The following is an 18,873-nucleotide window of genomic DNA, read 5'->3' on the forward strand; positions in this document are numbered from 1 at the left end:
GCTTTCCACTCTGTCCTTAAATCCGGCCCCCTTGTTCTCTTGATCTCAGTATTTCTGTTTCACTCTCTCCTTTCCCTGTTAACGCTTCTTGTTCCTCTGTCACTCACTGATGCTCATTTTAGTACTTTTGTTATTAATAATCCTGTGTATGCAGCTCTGCAAAGAGACGTTTAACCCTTCCTTTCTCTCTCTCTCTCTGTTTTATTTGTATTTATTTTTGCCACGCCGGGTTTTCTTTCTTTCGCTTTCTTTTTCAGATTTGCCACACGTTGACTGAGAAACTGGTTGCTATGACCATGGGGTCTGGTGCCAAAATTAAATCCCCGGCTAGCCTGAGCGACATCATCGTTGTCGCAAAGCGAATCAGTCCAAGGTGAGTCCCGGCCGGCACTGGGAGATCTGCCCGGGCACCGCTGGCATGCGTGATGTGGGCACCGCTGGGCTCTGCGAGGTTGCCAGGTGGAGGCGACCATAAAGGGCAATGAAGAACCACTTTTACCCCCTTATATAATCTCCCCTGCCCTTAAATATCATTCTCTGGCTCTCTCTATCATTCACCTTCCCCCATCACTCCTTCTGACTTTCACAGACCCACCACATCCCTTTCTCTCCTTGTCTTTCAAAACTCTCTCCCCCCCCCCCCCAGTCACCACCTCTGTCTCTCCCTTACCCCTTCCACTTCCCCACCTCCACCCTCATCACCTCAGGCTCTTAGTCACCTTCCTCACCTCTGTTTCTCTCACACACACTCACCGCACCTCACCTCACGCCCTCCAGCTGTCTCTCTCACAGCCTTGAACTCCCTTTCCACCTGCTCTCTTTCGCCCCCTCCCAAGATCTTGTACCCCTGCACTTCCCCACCGCAGTCTTTGGCAAACAACTCCACCCTCCGTGGTTGAAATGCCCCTTCTACCAGTGTCAGACCCCCATTACCGTTTGCATACGGAGAGCCCCGTGAAGGAAGTCCAGAGTCCTTGCCACTTCCAACTTCCAATCCACGTCCAGCAAATTGAATCTCCCACCGGGCCCAATGCAATAATTCCTAATGCCCGCCCAGCACCTCTCCTGGGCACGCGATCAAATATTTAAATGGCTCGTGTTAAAATGAAGGCGCTAGGGACAAATGTGCGCCCCTAGCACCTCCTTGGCAGCGGGAGCCCAGGAGAGGTGGCTGTCGGCGGGTTAGGAAGAGGGACGCTCGTTAACTGAGCGTCCCTCTTCCTAACCTGACTGCCGGCACACTTTTTTTTTCTTGTAATTTTTTTTTTTTAAACTTTCTGGTCCTTTGGTTGCTTCGACTTAATATCGCCACAATATTAAGTCACAGGAAGTACATAAAAGCAGTATTTTCTGCTTCTCTGTACACTTTTTGGGCTGCTCAGAAATTAACGCCTGCTCTGGGTTTTGGGCGCGCTAATCCCCTTATAGCAGGGGTCGGGAACCCATGGCTCGCGAGCCAGATATGGCTCTTTTGAGGGCTGCATCTGGCTCGCAGACAGTCGCCACACTTTCCCGCTGACCCAGCTGCTCCCCGGTCCTCCTCCACCCGGGCTTAAAATGCTGTCAGCCCGGGCGGAACGCGGCAGGACAGCTGGAGTCAGCGGCACCGGCGTGCTCTCTTCTTCCCGCCCCCCCCCCCCCCCCGCGACCCGGAAGAGGAAGTGGAGAGTATCGGGTGCGTGCGCGGCAAGAAGAGGCCACGCTAGTGCACTCGGCATCGCCCGAAGAAAAGAAGACTGCAGCGCGGCTCGGAGGAAAATGAAGAGCTTCAACCGCGGCCGATGGGACTCCGCCTCCGCGAGGGCTGAAAATGAAGAGGTTAGCGTTGGGAGGAGGCTGCTGCTGCCACGCGTTCCCGGGGAAGGGGTGGGGGAGAGGGAGAGTGAATGAGTTGCGCGCTCATTCACTCTCTCTCTCCCCCACCCCGGGAACGCGCGGCAGCAGCAGCCTCCTCCCAACGCTAACCTCTTCATTTTCAGCCCTCGCGGAGGCGGAGTCCCATCGGCCGCGGTTGAAGCTCTTCATTTTCCTCCGAGCCGCGCTGCAGTCTTCTTTTCTTCGGGCGATGCCGAGCGCACTAGCGAGGCCTCTTCTTGCCGCGCAGGCACCCGATACTCTCCACTTCCTCTTCCGGGCCGCGGGGGGGGGGCCGGCCGGCCCTGTGTGTGTGTGTGTGTGTGTGTGTGTGTGTGAGTGAGAGATGCATCTCCACTTCCTCTTGTGTGTGTGTGTGTGTGTGTGAGAGAGAGAGAGAGAGAGAGAGAGATGCATGTATGTGAATGATTGAGAGCCTGTACATGTGAAAGATCGTATGTCTGCGATTGAGAGCCTGCCTGTGAGAGAGAGAGAGAGAGCATGAATGTAAGTTTACCATTGGGAACCTGTATGTGTAAGTTTGTGATTGAAAACCTGTTTGTGTGAAAGAGTATGTGTGTATGATTGAGATCCTTTGTGTGTGAGAGAAATCATGTGTATGTATGATTAAGAGCCTATGTGTATAAGTAAGAGAGAGATCATGTGTGTCTGTGTGTGATTGAGAGCTGGTTTAGGTGATGGAGCATGTGAGTATGTGATTGAGAGCCTGTGTTTAAATGAGAGAGAGAGACCATGTGTGTCTGTGTGTGATTGAGAGCTGATTTAGGTGAGGGAGCATGTGAGTATGTGATTGAGAGCCTGTGTGTAAATGAGAGAAAGAGAGGACATGTTTGTAAGCATGTGAATGAGAGTCTGTGTGTGAGAGAAAAAGACAGCATGTATTTATGTGATTGAAAGCCTGTGTGTGTGTGTAAGCGTGAAAAGATAGCATGTGTGTAAATGCGTAATTAAGAGCCTATATAAGTGAGAGAGAAAAAACATGTGTATATGTGAGTACTGAGAACATGTGTGTATAGGTGTGTCATTGAGAGCCAGTGAGAGAGAGCGCTGGTATGTGACTGAGAGAGGAGAAAGTTCCAAGCAAACCACCCCACCTCCTGCTAATTCAGAACAATCTCAGGACACCTGATATCAAACGTTCCCAGGTATGCAGAGCAAAACATTTTTGTATCCTTATTTTTCATTACTGGGTCTTTGTGTCTGCTATTTTGAAATATTTTGTTGGTATCTGGAAATGTTTTATATGAGTTTTTAATTATTGAATATTCCACTCATCAGCTGTTTCAAAATATGTTCTTTTTGTTAGTACAGTTTTACTGCTGATGGTTTTATATTTCTTGATTTGTTTTATAAGGATGGGTGATGTTTCTTTTTTCCTTTGTTACACTGCATACAGAGACCCAGGCTTGTTGCAGTTTCCAATTCAGTTTTTTCTGCATGCTTCTTGTTATGCGTTTTGGTCTCTTTATTCTATGTTAGGTGAGGGACAGCACGTGATTCAGGTGAGGTTTTCTGCTGGCGTGTAGTTTCTGTGTAGGACTCTATAGCAGCCTGACTTGGTCCGTTTTCCTAATAGGAGATGTATTGGTGTCTTAAGGCCTGGTGTAATATTTTCAGAGACTTATTGTACTTTAAAAGTGTGATCTTACATAAAATGCACACATTTACTTGTATTTAGTTTTAAACATATTGTATGGCTCTCATGGAATTACATTTTAAAATATGTGGCGTTTATGGCTCTCTCAGCCAAAAAGGTTCCTGACCCCTGCCTTATAGAATAAAGAGTTGTGAACGCGCGTCCAACCACGGATTAAGCAGTGCGCCCGGCTGAGCGCATTGTATGGCATTGGCCCCACTGTTACTTCATTGCAGTGTGCTGGAGGTCTGCAGGTCACATCAGTGCCAACAACCCCTCTCCGAGGTAATCAACAGCACCTCCTCCTACCCCCTGGCAGTCTTCTGCTCCTTTAATGTTGTTTTTCATGAAAATTGCCGCACCTCCTCCCTTTCTGCCTACCCTGTCCCTCCTGAAAAATAATAGCCAGGCAGGGTGATACCTCAGACAGGAGACACATCGAACCCTGTTTCTGCGATACCCTCAATATCTAAAACTGCCTCTGCCATCAGGGCTTCCGATTCTTGAACTTTTATTAGCCAGGCTACGGGCATCTTCCAAAGATTGCTCCATTCCTGCTCCCCTTGTCGCTCACGTCGTCTTGTGAGATGCACACACTTGTTAAATTTCACCGCTATCTTTAATTGTTTGTTGGGGGGGGGGGGTGAGGATTTGACATTACCTGACTCCTCTAGTTTAAATTCCTGCCCATCTGAGCTGTTCGGACTGGAGCCTGACTTCAGACAGACGCAGGCAGTCTCTTTGAGACGGTCTTGTATCCTTCCATGTATTGCTCCAGCCCCCGAGATTCCAGAGGAATCAGAAAACAGAAGAGCCTTCCCCATCTCACACGGTCTATCAGTGATTCCTCTGCAGCATACAGTAGGGCTACTAAATTATCGTGCCGTGTGTAAGCCTTATCTCTTATACAATGCATGTTTCTCCCGCAGGGTGGATGACGTTGTGAGATCCATGTACCCTCCCCTGGACCCCAAGCTTCTGGATGCCAGGTACTGCTAGGAGTGTACAAAATTCATCGTGAGGTAAATAACCTGGCCAGAGTCTTCCAGGCTACGTGCTAGAAGAAGGGCCTATTATTTTATCCCATTGTGTGCAGGGAGAGGTAGGTCCCGCTTTTCTAAGGGAAATCCAGGATTACATCTCCCTGCATACGGTGGGGCAAAACCAGGCCTGTTCCTGAAAACAAACTGGTGTGAACTGGTCACCCTCCTCATTCCAAGTCCTGTGGTGGCAGAGCAGGATTGGTGCGTAGGTCGTCATGACACCATGCTGCCAGGGTTATGAGGTCCCGAGGTTCAACACAGCCAGACCTCAAAAATGTCTGATCCTTTTCTCCTGTGTGTTCACATCCTCTCCCAGGACGACGGCTCTGCTGCTCTCAGTCAGTCATCTGGTCCTGGTGACCCGCAACGCGTGCCATCTGACGGGCGGCATGGACTGGATCGACCAGTCATTGTCTGCAGCCGAGGAGCACATGGCCGTGCTCAGGGAAGCCGCCGTGGCCTCCGAGCCCGAGCGAACTCTCCTGACGACGGAAGGCTTCTTCCAAGAGCAGTCCACAATTTAACATCCAACCCTTCAATATGCCCCAGGACATGGAAATGGACGAGCCCCCGCCCGCCGAAGCAGCCTGATTGCACAGAGGGAGGGATCGGCAGCTGTCCTGATTGCCTGAGAGGCTTCCAAGCTGCGCTGCTATCATTAAGAAGCTGAACACTCCAGGGAGAAAGATGTCTACCCTGATACCTGACTTTCCCTCGGGCTGTGACCAGGTCTATGTAAAGCCTTAGCAACAGAGCCAGGCCGTCACATTTAAATCTGTTTCGCATTTTTTTCAGTACTTTTTTGCCTTAGATTTTCTTTGTAATCCAGCTGGCATGGAGGAAGCCATTTTGGAGAGGGGTGAGTTTTCTGGTGGGCTCCATGCCACCTCCCCTGAAGCATCAGCAGGCCATCTAGCTTGCAAGAGTCCCAAGAGGGAGGTGGATTTTGTATTCTGTCATACATAAATGATTATATTCCATAGCTCTGAGCCCTCGACGTGGAATGAAATAGGAGGCAGGTGCCTTAAAAGCCCCAGTGGAATGCAGAGTTGGAAGGAGTGGGTCATCTGTCCTAATGTTGTCATCCCTGGATCATAGTGGGTGTCTCAGAGAAAGATGCATAAGCCAGGGGCAGTTAGCAGGTCTATGGTGAGATGGCTGTTTAACAAAATGGCTCCCTCTCCCTGGTGGAGCGGTCCGTTGAGCTGTGGTGGCAGTGGTGGTGAGAGCAAGAGGTGCTGCTGTGCTCCAGGGGAGGGCTCTCCTATCCCCCTACTCTTTGGATCTCTGGAGTAAACCCCCCCTCTTCCTGGGCTAATAATTTCCAGGTTATCCAACACGCCTCCCTCCCCCTCACTTGTCACCAGATGCAGTGGGAATGGCAAGCACTTGGACTGTACCACTATGGCAGCCGGGGGAGCAGTTAAATTAAAAAAAAATGCTAAATATTATAAAACTGCCTTTTATTGTATCGTGTAGGTTATGGGGTTTTAGGAAGATATCTATTACTGTATAAGAGGGATACATTTTGCAAGTGGGGGATGAAAAATAATATACGTATGTAAAATATTACAAGTCCTGTGGTAATGCGGGCTCCCCGCAGCGGATGCAGGATTCCCCTAATGAATATGCATGAGAGAACTCGACTGGCTGGGGGGGGGGGGGGACTGGTTTGAGCATCCCTGATCTAAAACTCCTATAAAGATAAGCTTTGGGGGGGGGGGGGGACATCTAAAATGTATAGGAAGATAACAACTTAGCTGGACTAATCATGAGTTTTTAGCATGAAAACGATGTGGCATGGGGATGTACTGGGGATGGGGCTTCAGCGAGCACCGATATTCAGCTAACGTTTATCCGAGTACGTCCGGTCATGGTCCAGAGCAGATCTAACGTTATCCGGCTGGGTTTACCCAGATGATTTTAAACCTGCCCGGCTATATTCAGCATCACGCTGGTCAAGTTAAAAAAAAATAAAATAAATCAGACTGGCAGGCCAGCAGGGGCCCAATCTTGGTGCCACCCACCAGCAAGGAAAAATAGTCACAGCGGCTCGATCACAGCATCCCCTGTTTACAAACAGGAGGAGAAGCTCGCAGCTCCTCCTGCAATACACTGGGTGGATCTGCCAGCCCCCTGGTGTCCCCCCTCGCACCCCCCTGCTTTAACAAAAAATATATAGCTCAGGACATGGAAGTGACAGAAGACTTTTTTTTTTTGGAAGGGCTCACCTTCCTCCCAGTCCATTCAGAACCTGCTCCAGCCTTGGGGGTCCTGAACGAGGTGTCGGGAATTGGCCTTTGTCAGTGGTCTGTGGCTGAGTTGCAGCTTGGGTGTAGGGTCACTGGGGCACAGACACCGCCATCAAAGAGGCTGGAGAAAATGAGCTGCAGCGGAGCAGGAGCAGAGGATGGGGTGGAGGAGATTGCAAGCTTCTGGAAGTCTCTCACAGCCACTGCCTTGGGGGGGGGGGGGGGGGGCTGAGAGCTGCAAACTCACCCTCCTCTGCTGACCTATGACCATCGTTCCCGGGAACCTCAGGGTGCCAGTGCCTCCCCTTTGCAGGCTGCCCGGGAGTGGGGAGAAACAGGAGGAGTGGGGCTGGATTAGGGAGCAGAATGACTCCGTTCTCTTCTGGGGCAAACAGGAGCAAGAGCAGCCGAAATATGTTGTACCCTTCCACCCAGCCAGGAACTTGATCTGTCACTAGGGACATGTGGAGCAGCAGAACCTGGAACTGGTCCTTGTCCTCCCTGTAATTTTATCTCGCTCACTATTTTGTAATTTTTTTTTTTCATTTTTGCTTTAACCACTTTATGTATCACTTTGCAAATATATGTAAAAATGATCCTGCCAATAAAGTTATCTAAATGTATCTGCTCCAGCCTCCTATTCTCTGCACCTGCCTGGGGCCAGGAGGTGCGGGAGCGGGAAGCAGAGGAGGATTCTTTGCTGAGTGAGATGTCTAGCAAGGGGGAAAGCCCTGGAGTCCAGGAAGGGGAATGGGTCGGAGGTCATGCCTGGAGGGAGAGAGAGGAACTGTAGGCCCCTGCTCCTTCAAATGGAAGGAGGACCAGAACTGAAAGGTTTCCTGCTAGCTTCCTTCCTGGGGGCCTGGCGCACAGGTGCGGGTGGGAAAGGGGGCAGCCGCCGCCATGTGCGGGAGCTGGGGGCTGTGGATCGGACCTGCATGCTGGTGCCACTGCTGCTGAAGGAGCCTGCATTTACAGTGTGCCGTGGCAGGAGGGACTGTGGGAGCAATCACCTCTGGTAGGACTAGGGAGTATTAAAGATCAGCCATTTGTTTTTGTTAGGGGGGGGGGGAGAAGGAGGGAGATGCTGGGCAGTGGATGAGGGGAAAGAGTAAGAAGATGAGGGGGAGAGACTTAATAACTAGAATTTTTTTAGTGCCAGACATATCTAGCACTTTACAATAGTGATAAGTATTCGCTTCACAATAACATCCTATTTCTGTTTATTTTTCCTTCAATTTCTAACTGTTTCTGGCTTTTGAGACAAGGTTCTGCACCTCTTCTAGGAACCTGCATACTAAGTGTTATTTCTATTTCTGTGTTAGGGCTGATCTGATTCTGGGGGCACACTCGGTCCCTGGGCTAAGTCCCTGTTTTCTTGATGGGGGCGAGGCTTAACCTCCTTGGCCCGAAGCATGCAGGGGAAGAACCCAAGTCTCTCTCTGCTCTCGCTTACTATCCCACGGGTGTACTCACGCTCAAACTCTGTTCTCAGCTCTAGAGAACTCACAGGACACTCGTGTGGGGTATTCAAAAAAAATTTAACTGCAACCAAATCTTCAATCACAAAAATATTCACGTTTTATACTTCCAAATTCAGGTGTGAAAATAACACAGTCTCCGTCCATGAGTGCCCCTCTGGATAATAAGAGCACGAGGATGCCCTTGTTCTTCCAGGGCTTGGAAGCCAGGTCCCTAGTGGGGGTACTGGTTCTCCTGTCTCTCCTCTTTCTCCTAGGGACCTCTCTGAAAGAGAATCCCTAATCAGCAAACACTGTCCTCCTACCTACAGCTCTTTCTCACGAGTAGGATCCAGGGGCAAAAATTCCCAAAGCAACCGAAACAAAACATTTCTACATAAATGCTTCTCTCCTCTTCTGGCAGTTCAATGCTGACAGTCCTTGCATGGACGGTAGAGAATCACATTACCTTATCCTGACCAACAGGCAGAGGTGAAAATCCTGAGGCAGGACTAGGCTCCAAAAAAGCAAATTCACAAAAATAAACGCTTCAAAAGTCTCTGCTCCTGAGGCAGCCCCTGCTAGACTAGTTGTGTACTGGGTCACAAATCTTTCTCTCTCCCTAGCATCAGGCTATAGGCCTCAAAGCAAGGTGCCACACCACTCCTCGTGCTCTGCCTGTTTTTATGGAGGATGTCTGACCAATCCAGAGCATCCTTACAGGAAGTGCCTACAGGGATGTTCTGCCAACTCTTACCTCCTCCCTAAACTCTAACTTAGACCTTAAGCTAGGGACAAACTTGAAGGTCTCTACATAAGTATTTTTCCCATAGACATGCAGGACAATATTTTCAATAGGACACCTAAGTGGACTGTAGTTTTAAGTCCCATACAAAAAACATCAGTTATTAACTACAAGGGTCAGGGGTGGGCAATTCCAATCCTCAAGGGGGCCAGAAACCAGGATAGTTTTAGGATAAGCTTAATGAAAGTGCATGAAATAGATTTGGCATACAACTGAGGCAGTGTGACTGAAAATCTCTCTCATGAATATTCATTAGGGATATCCTGAAAACCTGACCGTTTTGCAGCCCTGGAGGACCGGAGTTGCCCACCCCTGGGATGGATATAGGAGTGACTGGTGTTTGTGTCATGACTTGGTCCTTATATCCTGCACAAAATCCATCAAGCAGAAGTTCACAGGAAGACAAGCGTGGAAGAGGGGACGCGAGTTTAGGGAAATCACTGCTGATTTTCTGCCAGTCCATCAACTACAGTGTGGGCGGCATATCAGCGACGGGGTGGTGGTCCGAGTTCAGGCCCCTGCACCACCATGATGTCGATCTGGCCCTGGGCCATGCTGAAGCCCCCAGCCTATGGCTGAACATCAGGCGGCCTCGCTTTACGTCATCCTCCTCCCTGCCCCCCCCCCCCCACCAAGACTGTGTGTGTGTGTGTGTGGGGGGGGGTATTCTAAAAGTAATCAGTGGTGGAAGAAGAGAGAGTGAATAGTAAAGGGGTGGTAGAGGGAAGAGAGAGTGAGCAGTGAGCCCTGGGCAGTAAAGGAATTAGTGACGGGGGGGCTAGGGCAGTGAGGGGGGGGGAGGGTATGAGATTGCACAGTAGGGTCTGGGAGGAGGGGTGAGACAGCGCTTTGAACAGGAGATTGAGAAGGAGACGGTGCCAGACCTGATATTGGGGGCAGTGCATTCATCTTTCCACCCCAACTAGAAAACGAGTCTTATTAAACACAGGTGAAAGGACCCAAGCTTGTCTCTCTTGTGCACGGTATTTATTTTATACTGTTTGGAAAGCACTGGCTCAGCCTCCGATGAATTGCAGCAAATTTGCTTCTCACAGATTATGGGACTTCCCCCCCGTACTAAAACTGAAGGGGGAAGTGGAATTTCTTTATTTGCCACCAGCAAAGAACCTGGAACTGACCCAGCACCTTCTGACTTTTTTTTTTTTTTTTAATATATTTTTAGAAAACCATTGCTGGGTAAAATATTACTCCTGTACTTCCTTGTGTACCCAAAGAGGGAGTGATAAAGTCTCCTTTCCTGTGTTTGAGATGTGATGTCCATTCGCTGTTCACCAGCAGCAACAAGATCCTCCACTTTATCGGAGTTGAAAAAAGGATTCATTTCCTCCGTGACAATAGTGCCCTGGAAACCGGCACACAGTGTTACCCTGTTCCTCCAGCACTCTCCCACGGGGCTTAAATTCACCTGGAGCCAGTGCCGTCTCTAGACAGAAGTATTTGCGCCAAGCCAAAGTGACATCAACGTACATCTGGCCCTCCTGCCGTTAAATCGGCTAAATAAGAAAAAGTTCCACTGTCCTTCCGTGCAATTAAAAAAAAAAAACAGTTTTAGCCTCCCAGTGCAACAACCATTAAAATAATTTGATAACCTCATTAAACCAATTCGTCGATGAGGATATGAGAGTGAAGTCTAAAGTATGTACAAGCAGAGACAGAATCTCAATGCAAATCCTGCACCTCACGTTCGGAAACAAAAAACTGCATCCACACAAAAATCCCCCAACCACAGACCCTTACACGTCACCATACAAAAACAAGACCCATCCAAATTCTGTTGTCATCTCAGTAGCAGCAGCACAAACACCTTCCACTGCCGGATACTTTGTGAAAAAAATACAAAACTCTAACAAAAAGAATCTTAGAACCTATACAGCAAACCTGTCCAAGGACTCAAACAGTCATAACCCTGCCTATGAAGAGGCAGCACTGGAAATACTACACCAGGCCCTAAAATACTAATACACCTCCTATTAGGAAAACAAACAAGTCGGGCTGCCCTACACTTCTATCCCTAAGTGCGTCAGCAAGCACTGGTCCCACACTGACTGTGATCTCTTCTAATCAAGCCTCCTCCCCTAAAAAGAGGAAGATGCAAAGTATCACAGAGGGAGTGAGGCAGTCAGGAGACCAGAGGTGCAATAATGAAAGTGGAAAAGCCAGGACAGAAACTACATACTAGCAGATCCTCACCAATAATAAAGAGACCATAAAATACAAATAGAAACAGGCAGACAAAAATTGAACCAGAAACCACAACTAGCCAGACTCTATATGCAGTGCAACAATGGAAAAACGGAAATATCACTATTCCTCAGAAAACATTAAACAACAAAATGAAGAAATATAAACATCAACCAAGTAATAAAAAGAAGAAATGTTTCAAAACATCTGACAAATAGAATAACATCCATTAATTAAAAACAAATTAAAATTTAAAAAAATTGACCAAACACCAATAAAATATTTCAAAACAGCAGATACATCAAATTAAAAAAAAATAAATAATAATAATAGGAATAAAAAAAATCTTTCACTTTCCATACCTGGGAACTTTTGATTTCCTGTCACCCTGAGATTGTCCTGAATTAATGGGAGATGGGGAAGGTGCAAAAACTTCATCTTCTCCCTCTCCCCCACACACAAGCACACTCTCAGTGGCTCTTTCCCCCCCTCATATGCACACAGGTTTTCTCTCTCACACACACAGGCTCACACACATACGCACGCTCACACTCACACTTCCACACTCTCACTCATACTGGCTCAGGGCCTACCTCTCTCTTCTAGGCATCTTCTTCTGCCACCACGGGATGGGCTCTGCAGTGGCCTGCCAGGCTATCTTCAGCAGCCAGTGGGCTGGGGTCCATTTGTGGCCACCGGGTCACAAGTCCTCTCTTCTCCAGCTGCTATGGTATGGGCTCTATGGCAGCCTACCAGGCCTCGCTACCTTCAGTCGCCAGGCAACCACAGAGTTACGGGTCCTAACATTTGGAGTGTGTGTGTGTGTGTGTGGGGGGGGGGTGGGGTTAATGGCATGGTCTAGCATGTGGCATGGGTTGTGGGTAGCAGAAGCAGTCATGTTTAAGCAACACCATCTCCTGCTGCCTGCGCTCCCACGGTAAGAGCTGTGAGATTGGCATCGTGGTAGCAGGAGATAACGTTAGCTTAAATGCAACTCCAGCTGCTGGTTGGAAGGAGGAAGGGAGGTGGATCTGAGGAGGAGGATTGTGCAGCTGACGGCTGTATTTCAACATTGAATCAGGCAAGGGTTTGGTTTGTCCCTGCTCGAGCCGATATATAAAACTGACGTGGCAAAAGGGTGGCAAGCCATTTCTTTGGGGTGGTACTTGTCACCCTATAGCGACGCCTATGCCTGGCGCTATCTGCAGCTGAACTCTGCTAATTACTTTCTAATCTGAGCTACTCCACGTGGGCAGCAGAAGCTTTCCCTTTACAAGGCTGCCCCCATTTCCCACAAGACCCACAAGAACGCATCACCTGGCCAAACTCCAGATACCCTCTCCAAAGTTCATGAAGCATACCACCTTTAGAGAGCGATCTTTCATCATCGCAGGAACCGCCCACTGGAATAAAATGCCTTCCCAATTACGCCAGGAACCTTGCCACAAAAAATTCAAGCACAATCTTAAAACATGGCTGTTCAAACTAGCATACCCTGACTAACGAATTGTCTCTCACCTAAGATATGACTTGACCGCCCAACCGACCGCCCACCTGACCCTCGCCCTTTCTTTTTTCTCTCCCCACCCAATTGTCCCTCACCCTCGCTATCCTCTCCCCCCTCCTCCCAACCTCTTTAGGTCTTCTCCTCATCTTCCCCCCCCCATCGTTCACTTCACCCTGCTGATTTTCCTGATTGCTTTATACAACTTTATTGTTAAAACTAACATGTACATTTGTATATATATCTCGTATTATCATCCCCTGCCCTATTAACCGCTACCTGTTAATGTTATTATTGTAAAGCTTGTTCTAAGTTATTATTATTATTATTATTATTATTGTAAAGCTTGTTGCTAAGTTATGTTACACTGTGAACCGAGGTGATGTTTTGCAAACGTGCCTCGGTATATAAGAAACCCTTAAATAAATAAATAAATAAATAAATAAATTTCCAGCACCCGGGATATGACGGTATGTTTTGGTCCCATCCTGGGCAGGAGCTGCATATCTATGCCAGCTTGCTTTGCTGTTGCCTTTAAATAGTTGGTTGCAAGTTACCAGTCCTGAAGGAAGGGAGAGAGGCTGCCTCGAGCCCCCTCAGCCTGAGAGAGAAGAGAGTTTCTGCCCACCACCCCAGTCTGAGAGACAGATTGCCATGAGACAGCCCAGCCTGAGCGAGACACCACCATCCTGAGGGAGAAAGAGGGAAGAGGGAAATGATATATGAAGACTTTGGTTCAGGCCTTTGGCTCACTCAGCTTATCCCAGAGTCCTTTGCTGTCTGCCTTAACTGAAGCTGCTGATATACAGTGAACCTTTAACTGACCTCAGACTCAAGAATTTGGAAGACCTGTAGGCTCTGCAAAGCCTATAATTGGCTTGAATTCATAAATATGCAGGGACTGCCCCAAGACCACACCCAGCATTTCAGAGATTGCCATGAGATCCCTCCTAGCCTGTGAGATAGGGAAACTGCCACCAGACATACCAGCCTGGTAGGAGACTGCCATGACACCCCTCACCCTCCAGCCTGAGAGACTGCCACAAGACTCCTCAACCTAAGAGAGGCACCGACTGCCATGAGATCTCCCTTACCCTGAAAAGGTAGGGTCTATGAACTCAAGGTTTTCTCCTGTTTTGTGTACATAGGAAAAATATTTCATAGATAGGGCACTGGAAACTACCACTACACACTACAAGCTGCAAGACCCCTCTCACTCATAACAGCTCCCTCCATCCTCACAGAAACAGTCACAAGCATCCCCAGCCTAAAAATACCCTACCATGAGACATGAACTAAGAGAGAGAGAGACGGAGAGACTGTTATAGGACTCCTCAGCCTGAGAGAGAGTGCTGGTTCCATAGGCTAGGGAGAGGTCCTCACCTCTGTGCACAGCATCTTCTCCTACCCACTATCTGGCCGATACAGTAAAAACGCGGGAGAGCGGGTGAGCGCCCGCTCTCCTGTGCATGCGATTCAGTATTTTAATTTATTAAAATTAGGCTCGGTGGTAAAAAGAGGCGCTAGGGACACTACCACGTCCCTAGCGCCTCTTTTTTGACGGAAGCGGCGGCTGTCAGTGGGTTTGACAGCCGACGCTCAATTTTGCTGGCGCCGGTTCTTGAGCCTGCTGACAGCCACGGGTTCGGAAACTGGACACCGACAAAACTGAGCGTCCGGTTTTCGACCTGCCAGCCGCGGGCCCATTTTAATTTTTTTTTTTACTTTTTTAAACTTTCGGGTCCTCCGACTTAATATCGCCATGATATTAAGTTGGAGGGTGCACAGAAAAGCAGTTTTTACTGCTTTTCTGTGCACTTTCCCAGTGCACAGTGAAAGCAAAATGTGCGGCTTGGCTGCACATTTTGCTTTCTGAATCGTGCAGGAATACCTAATAGGGCCATCAACATGCATTTGCATGTTGCGGGCGCTATTAGGTTCGGGGGGGTTGGACACGCATTGTACTGTATCGGCCTGTATGTGTGCCTGAGAACAGAGGGCCTTTTTGCTGGGCATTGGCTGGGACTGTTGCTGCTTGCAAAGACTTTGTCAGCAGGTAGAGCTAGTGGCAGGGGGAGAGGACTGAGGATCCAGCTGAACACAACCAAAAAATCTGAAAAAGCAGTACCCATGGCAGCCAGGCGAGAGGGGGAGCTGATGGCTGGATAAGGGTGGGTGGGTGGATGGATTGGGAGGAAGACTGTAGCGGTGGTGGGGAATAGGATCAGGAGGAGGACCAGTAGTAACTCTACCAGAACTTAAACCCTGGTCTCACTGCAGTCCTGCAGACATATCACGTCACTTCTCTGTAGTCCCTCACAAACAGGCCGACGCAATAGCACTGTGCTGGCTGCAGCACGCGGCTCAACACACGATTGGACGCACGTCCATAAACCCAGATGCAAAACGGGGATCAGCGCATCCAAAACGTGCGTCCAACCCAGCGCGTAGCTAATAGCGCTCATCACATTTCTCTCCAATGCAAAAAAAAAATGTGTGCCCGACACACATTTTTACCCTCAAATATTAATGCCTGCCCCGGAGCAGGCGTTCATTCTTGAGGAGCCCAAAACGTTTACAGAAAAGCAGAAACCGAGCGCCCGTAACCCGCTGACATCCACCTCTCCTGGGCGCCCGCACAGTGTCCCCTAGCGCCTCCTTTTTTTACCGCGGCAGCCCATTTAAATATTACATTGGGCGCCCTGCAGAGGTACATCGGCACGCGCTCCGTCACGAGCGCCCATTTTCCCTACGCTGACATTGCATCAGCCTGTCTGTCTCTGAGGTAGGCGGAGGGTAGAAGTGCTGCATCTCTTCAGTCTGTTTCAGGAAAAAAAACAACAACCCTGTTTTAAGTAATTGTGAGATTTTGTGGTGCAGGTTTCTGGAAAGCAGGTTAATGTTCCCTCCCCTGCCCAGTCAAGTATTGCCAGTTGAGTGGCCTGGAAAGTGCAGGGCTTTCTGCTTTGTTGGTTTTGGAAGAGGCACTGCTGTTGGGATCCTGTTGGAAGCAGAGGTGAAGACATGCCAGGCGCCTCCTTTTTCGTGAATGCATCTAGGAGAGCCTTCTGTCCCGCTCTCCCTACCTCCCTTGCTTTCTCCGGCCTGGCACCTCCGCTCTCCTGACTGTGAGCCCTGGCGGTTTCCGATGGCAGGGGGGGAGGACTGATTAGAAGAGCTGGCAGTGAGTGTGGGCCCAGCGCTTGGTGACGCACATGGGGATAGAATGGGGGCAGGTGGCTCTCTCTGCTGTCACCGAGGATAAAGGGACCGGCATCCGTCTTCCAAGCCTGGCCAGCGTGGCTGAGGCTGGGTGCCTGCTGGCGTTCCTTAAACGTGTTCCTGAGTCAAGGAATAAGGACGTTTAACCTTGTTATTATTAAAATAAAAAAAGATACATGTAGAGAAGGGGGTAGAGTTTAGAGGGCCCCCCCCTGCCCCCTCCCTCAGGATGAATATGGCAGGGCTAGAAAAGGTGCAGAGAAGAGTGACTTGATTAGCTGTAAGCGAGAGAGTGTCTGAGGCCTGTTTGAGAGATAAGCACAGTCTCTCGAGGGTTCGCAACAAGCTGGGGGGGGAGCATGGTGCAGCGGGCCTGCCTGGCATAGGGGCAAGGGTTGTCCTTCTCGAACTGGGTACGGAAAGCATCACCACCACACCCTTCTTTCCCCTCTGTGACTCCTCTGATTGCACCCCTGCTCTGTCGTCCGTGAACTGACAGATCCTTCACTCCAACCCACACCTTGGGATAAAGAAGGGTCTCGCATGAAAAGTTATCATCAACCAAAGGAAATATTTTCTGTCGGGGGTTTCCAGCAGTCAGAGTTGGAGCGATATTAAATTTCACTGATTAAAGTGAGGTTCCTAGGCTCTTACAGCGTCCTCTCGGGTCCGGTCCTTTGCAAACACAGCCCCCAAGGCTGCTGTGGTCCATAAGCCTCCTGGGCTGCCTATAGGCCCCTGCAAGAGCCTAGCAATGGGTCAGTGGCCTCCCGTGGCTTCTGCTGGACGCAGCTGCCCTCCTAGGAGCACCAGAATCAAATGTCCTTTCCCCGCTCTGAACTCCACTTTCTATTGACTCCCAAGGAAACCCCCCCCGTGGGAACGAAGGCATTTCTCGCTAACACGAGTCTGGGGTGTGATGTGGGATCATCCATGTGATGAGTCGGGGTGGTCTTCAGCTGCTTCCTCCCTGGATTCATTCTTTGCTTTTAATTTGTGTGTGTGTGATTTTATGTATGGGATCCTGTATCCCGCCCAGCGTGGTAGACAGTGCAGGTGCAAGAGTATTTTAAATAAATAAATACAGCTAAAGGAAGCCACCAACTCCCCTTCATAAACTTCTTGTCACAACGACTCATCACATTAACCGAACAGTAAAGGTTAAGCGACACCTCTGAACCCAAGGCTTAGCCGCTTAAGCAGTTTTCTGAGACAGAAACTAAAGTTACAAGAGCACAAGCTTGCACTGCCCAAGGGGTGCTGATCCGGGGAGATGCCACGTTGGGGGGTCTAGGAAGGTGTTTCTTCCACCATGAGGCAACTGGCAGCGAATGCTCTCTTCCTCCGGCCCCACAGAGGGCCACGCCAGCCCGGCCAACATTTTAGCACCCAGGGCAGGCAAGCGGATTTGCATCTCCCCCCCCCCCCCCCCCCCCCCGGGCCTGTCCAGCCCATAGATTCCTAGATTCCCACTGCCCAGATGGACACCAGCTCCAGCCCCCACCCAACCTCTCAATCCTGCCCTCTGCAGCTGCCTTGAGCGCATCCCTCTCTCTCTCTCTCTCTCTCTCGTTTCTTCTGCCTCTTACCCACCACCAGCCCTGTGCTTTAATGTGTCTGTCTTGGTTTTGGTCACTGTTTTCTCTGCCAGTAAGGCTACTCCAGGCATCAGCCAGGCTCTCAGTAAGGAAAGATTTTGTCATGTTTTGTGACCTCTTGTCTTTGACCTCCCTCTTCTGTGGAATATTTCCCCTTTCCATACCTAACCAAAGCCTGCCAAATATTCGCAGGTTTCTGCCCTGCTGCCCCTGCCTTCCTTCCTCTAGCCTTTCTTGGTAGGGTTGTAGGATGTGCGTGGCCCTTTTCTGAGCTGTCTCCATCCTCTCGGGGTCCCTGTGAAGGGGCAGTTTACAGAACTGGACGCAGCATTCGAGGTGGGGCCTCACAAGTGACCTGTAACAGAGGCAGCCAAGCAGCATTCCCATTTGCTTTATTATATATTATATTATATTTGCTATATTACATTCTATCAGGGGGGCTGATTTATTATGTTAAAATATTGAAATTCCCAGGCAAAATAAAATAGAAGCTGCAGAAGAAGGTCCCTGGAGATGGTCATTCCTAGATCTCCTTGCTTGACCGCTTTCACTTCTTCCAAACGACACCTGGCTCATGGATTTTTTTTTTTATTTTTTTTTGCAGCTCAAACATAGGATTTTACACTTTTGTTGTATTGAAGCTCCTTTGCCAAACAATTTTTTTTTAAGTCCCCTTCCCATATTTCCACTTCGGGGGTGTCTGCTGCGTGGCGGGGGGTTAACATTCCTGTAAAGCAGGGTATTTACCCCCCCGGTGATAAAGATTGCTAAGAACTGGTTCTGGGGCCCAGCCTTGGGAGGACCCCGCTGATCGGTGCCCACCCCCTGCCCCTGAGTCCATGGGCGCTGGAAGTCACACTCTAGGGCAGGCGTGTGGCTGCTGCTGGTGGGGGGAACCAGGCCAAGTCCTTTTCTCCTCCTCCCCTCCCTTGAATTTGAAAGCCTAAATCATTCTGTAATGGTTTCGGGGTTTTGTGCGGTCCTGATTATGCTTCCCTCTCCTCGGATGTCTCCTTGCTTCCCAGCCCATCCATTCTGCAGTCCGGATTGCAGGGCCAGGAAGCGCTGGATCTGTTCGCCCGACCCTCACCTCTGCCAGGTGTTAAGAAAAAGGGAGTAGGGGCTTGAGCGGGGAGGGGGACTGGTGCCTCTGGGTCCGAAAGTGCAGCTTTGGAGAAGGATGCACGAGAAACCCGCCCCCAGCCCCCAGCCGTGCGATTGTTCCTCCTGAGCTTCCATAGCCGGCGCTGCCCGCACCTCTGCCCACCTCTGGCTG

General features: G+C 49.6%; 1 protein-coding gene across 3 annotated transcripts in view; it reads left to right on the forward strand.

The window, feature by feature from the left end:
* The window catches only part of TMEM98 (transmembrane protein 98), a 40,768-nt gene extending 33,339 nt beyond the window's left edge, over nucleotides 1-7,429 (forward strand). For all 3 annotated transcript variants that reach the window (XM_029573101.1, XM_029573100.1, XM_029573102.1), the window contains exons 5-7: nucleotides 258-373; nucleotides 4,441-4,500; nucleotides 4,871-7,429. In XM_029573101.1, coding sequence (XP_029428961.1) covers nucleotides 258-373; nucleotides 4,441-4,500; nucleotides 4,871-5,078 — 384 coding nt within the window. In that variant the 3' untranslated portion in view covers nucleotides 5,079-7,429. The remainder of the gene's footprint in view (nucleotides 1-257; nucleotides 374-4,440; nucleotides 4,501-4,870) is intronic.
* The last annotated feature ends 11,444 nt before the right edge of the window (nucleotides 7,430-18,873 follow it).

Source organism: Rhinatrema bivittatum, chromosome 12 (genome assembly GCF_901001135.1).
Source record: "Rhinatrema bivittatum chromosome 12, aRhiBiv1.1, whole genome shotgun sequence".
Classification (NCBI taxonomy): Eukaryota; Metazoa; Chordata; class Amphibia; order Gymnophiona; family Rhinatrematidae; genus Rhinatrema; species Rhinatrema bivittatum.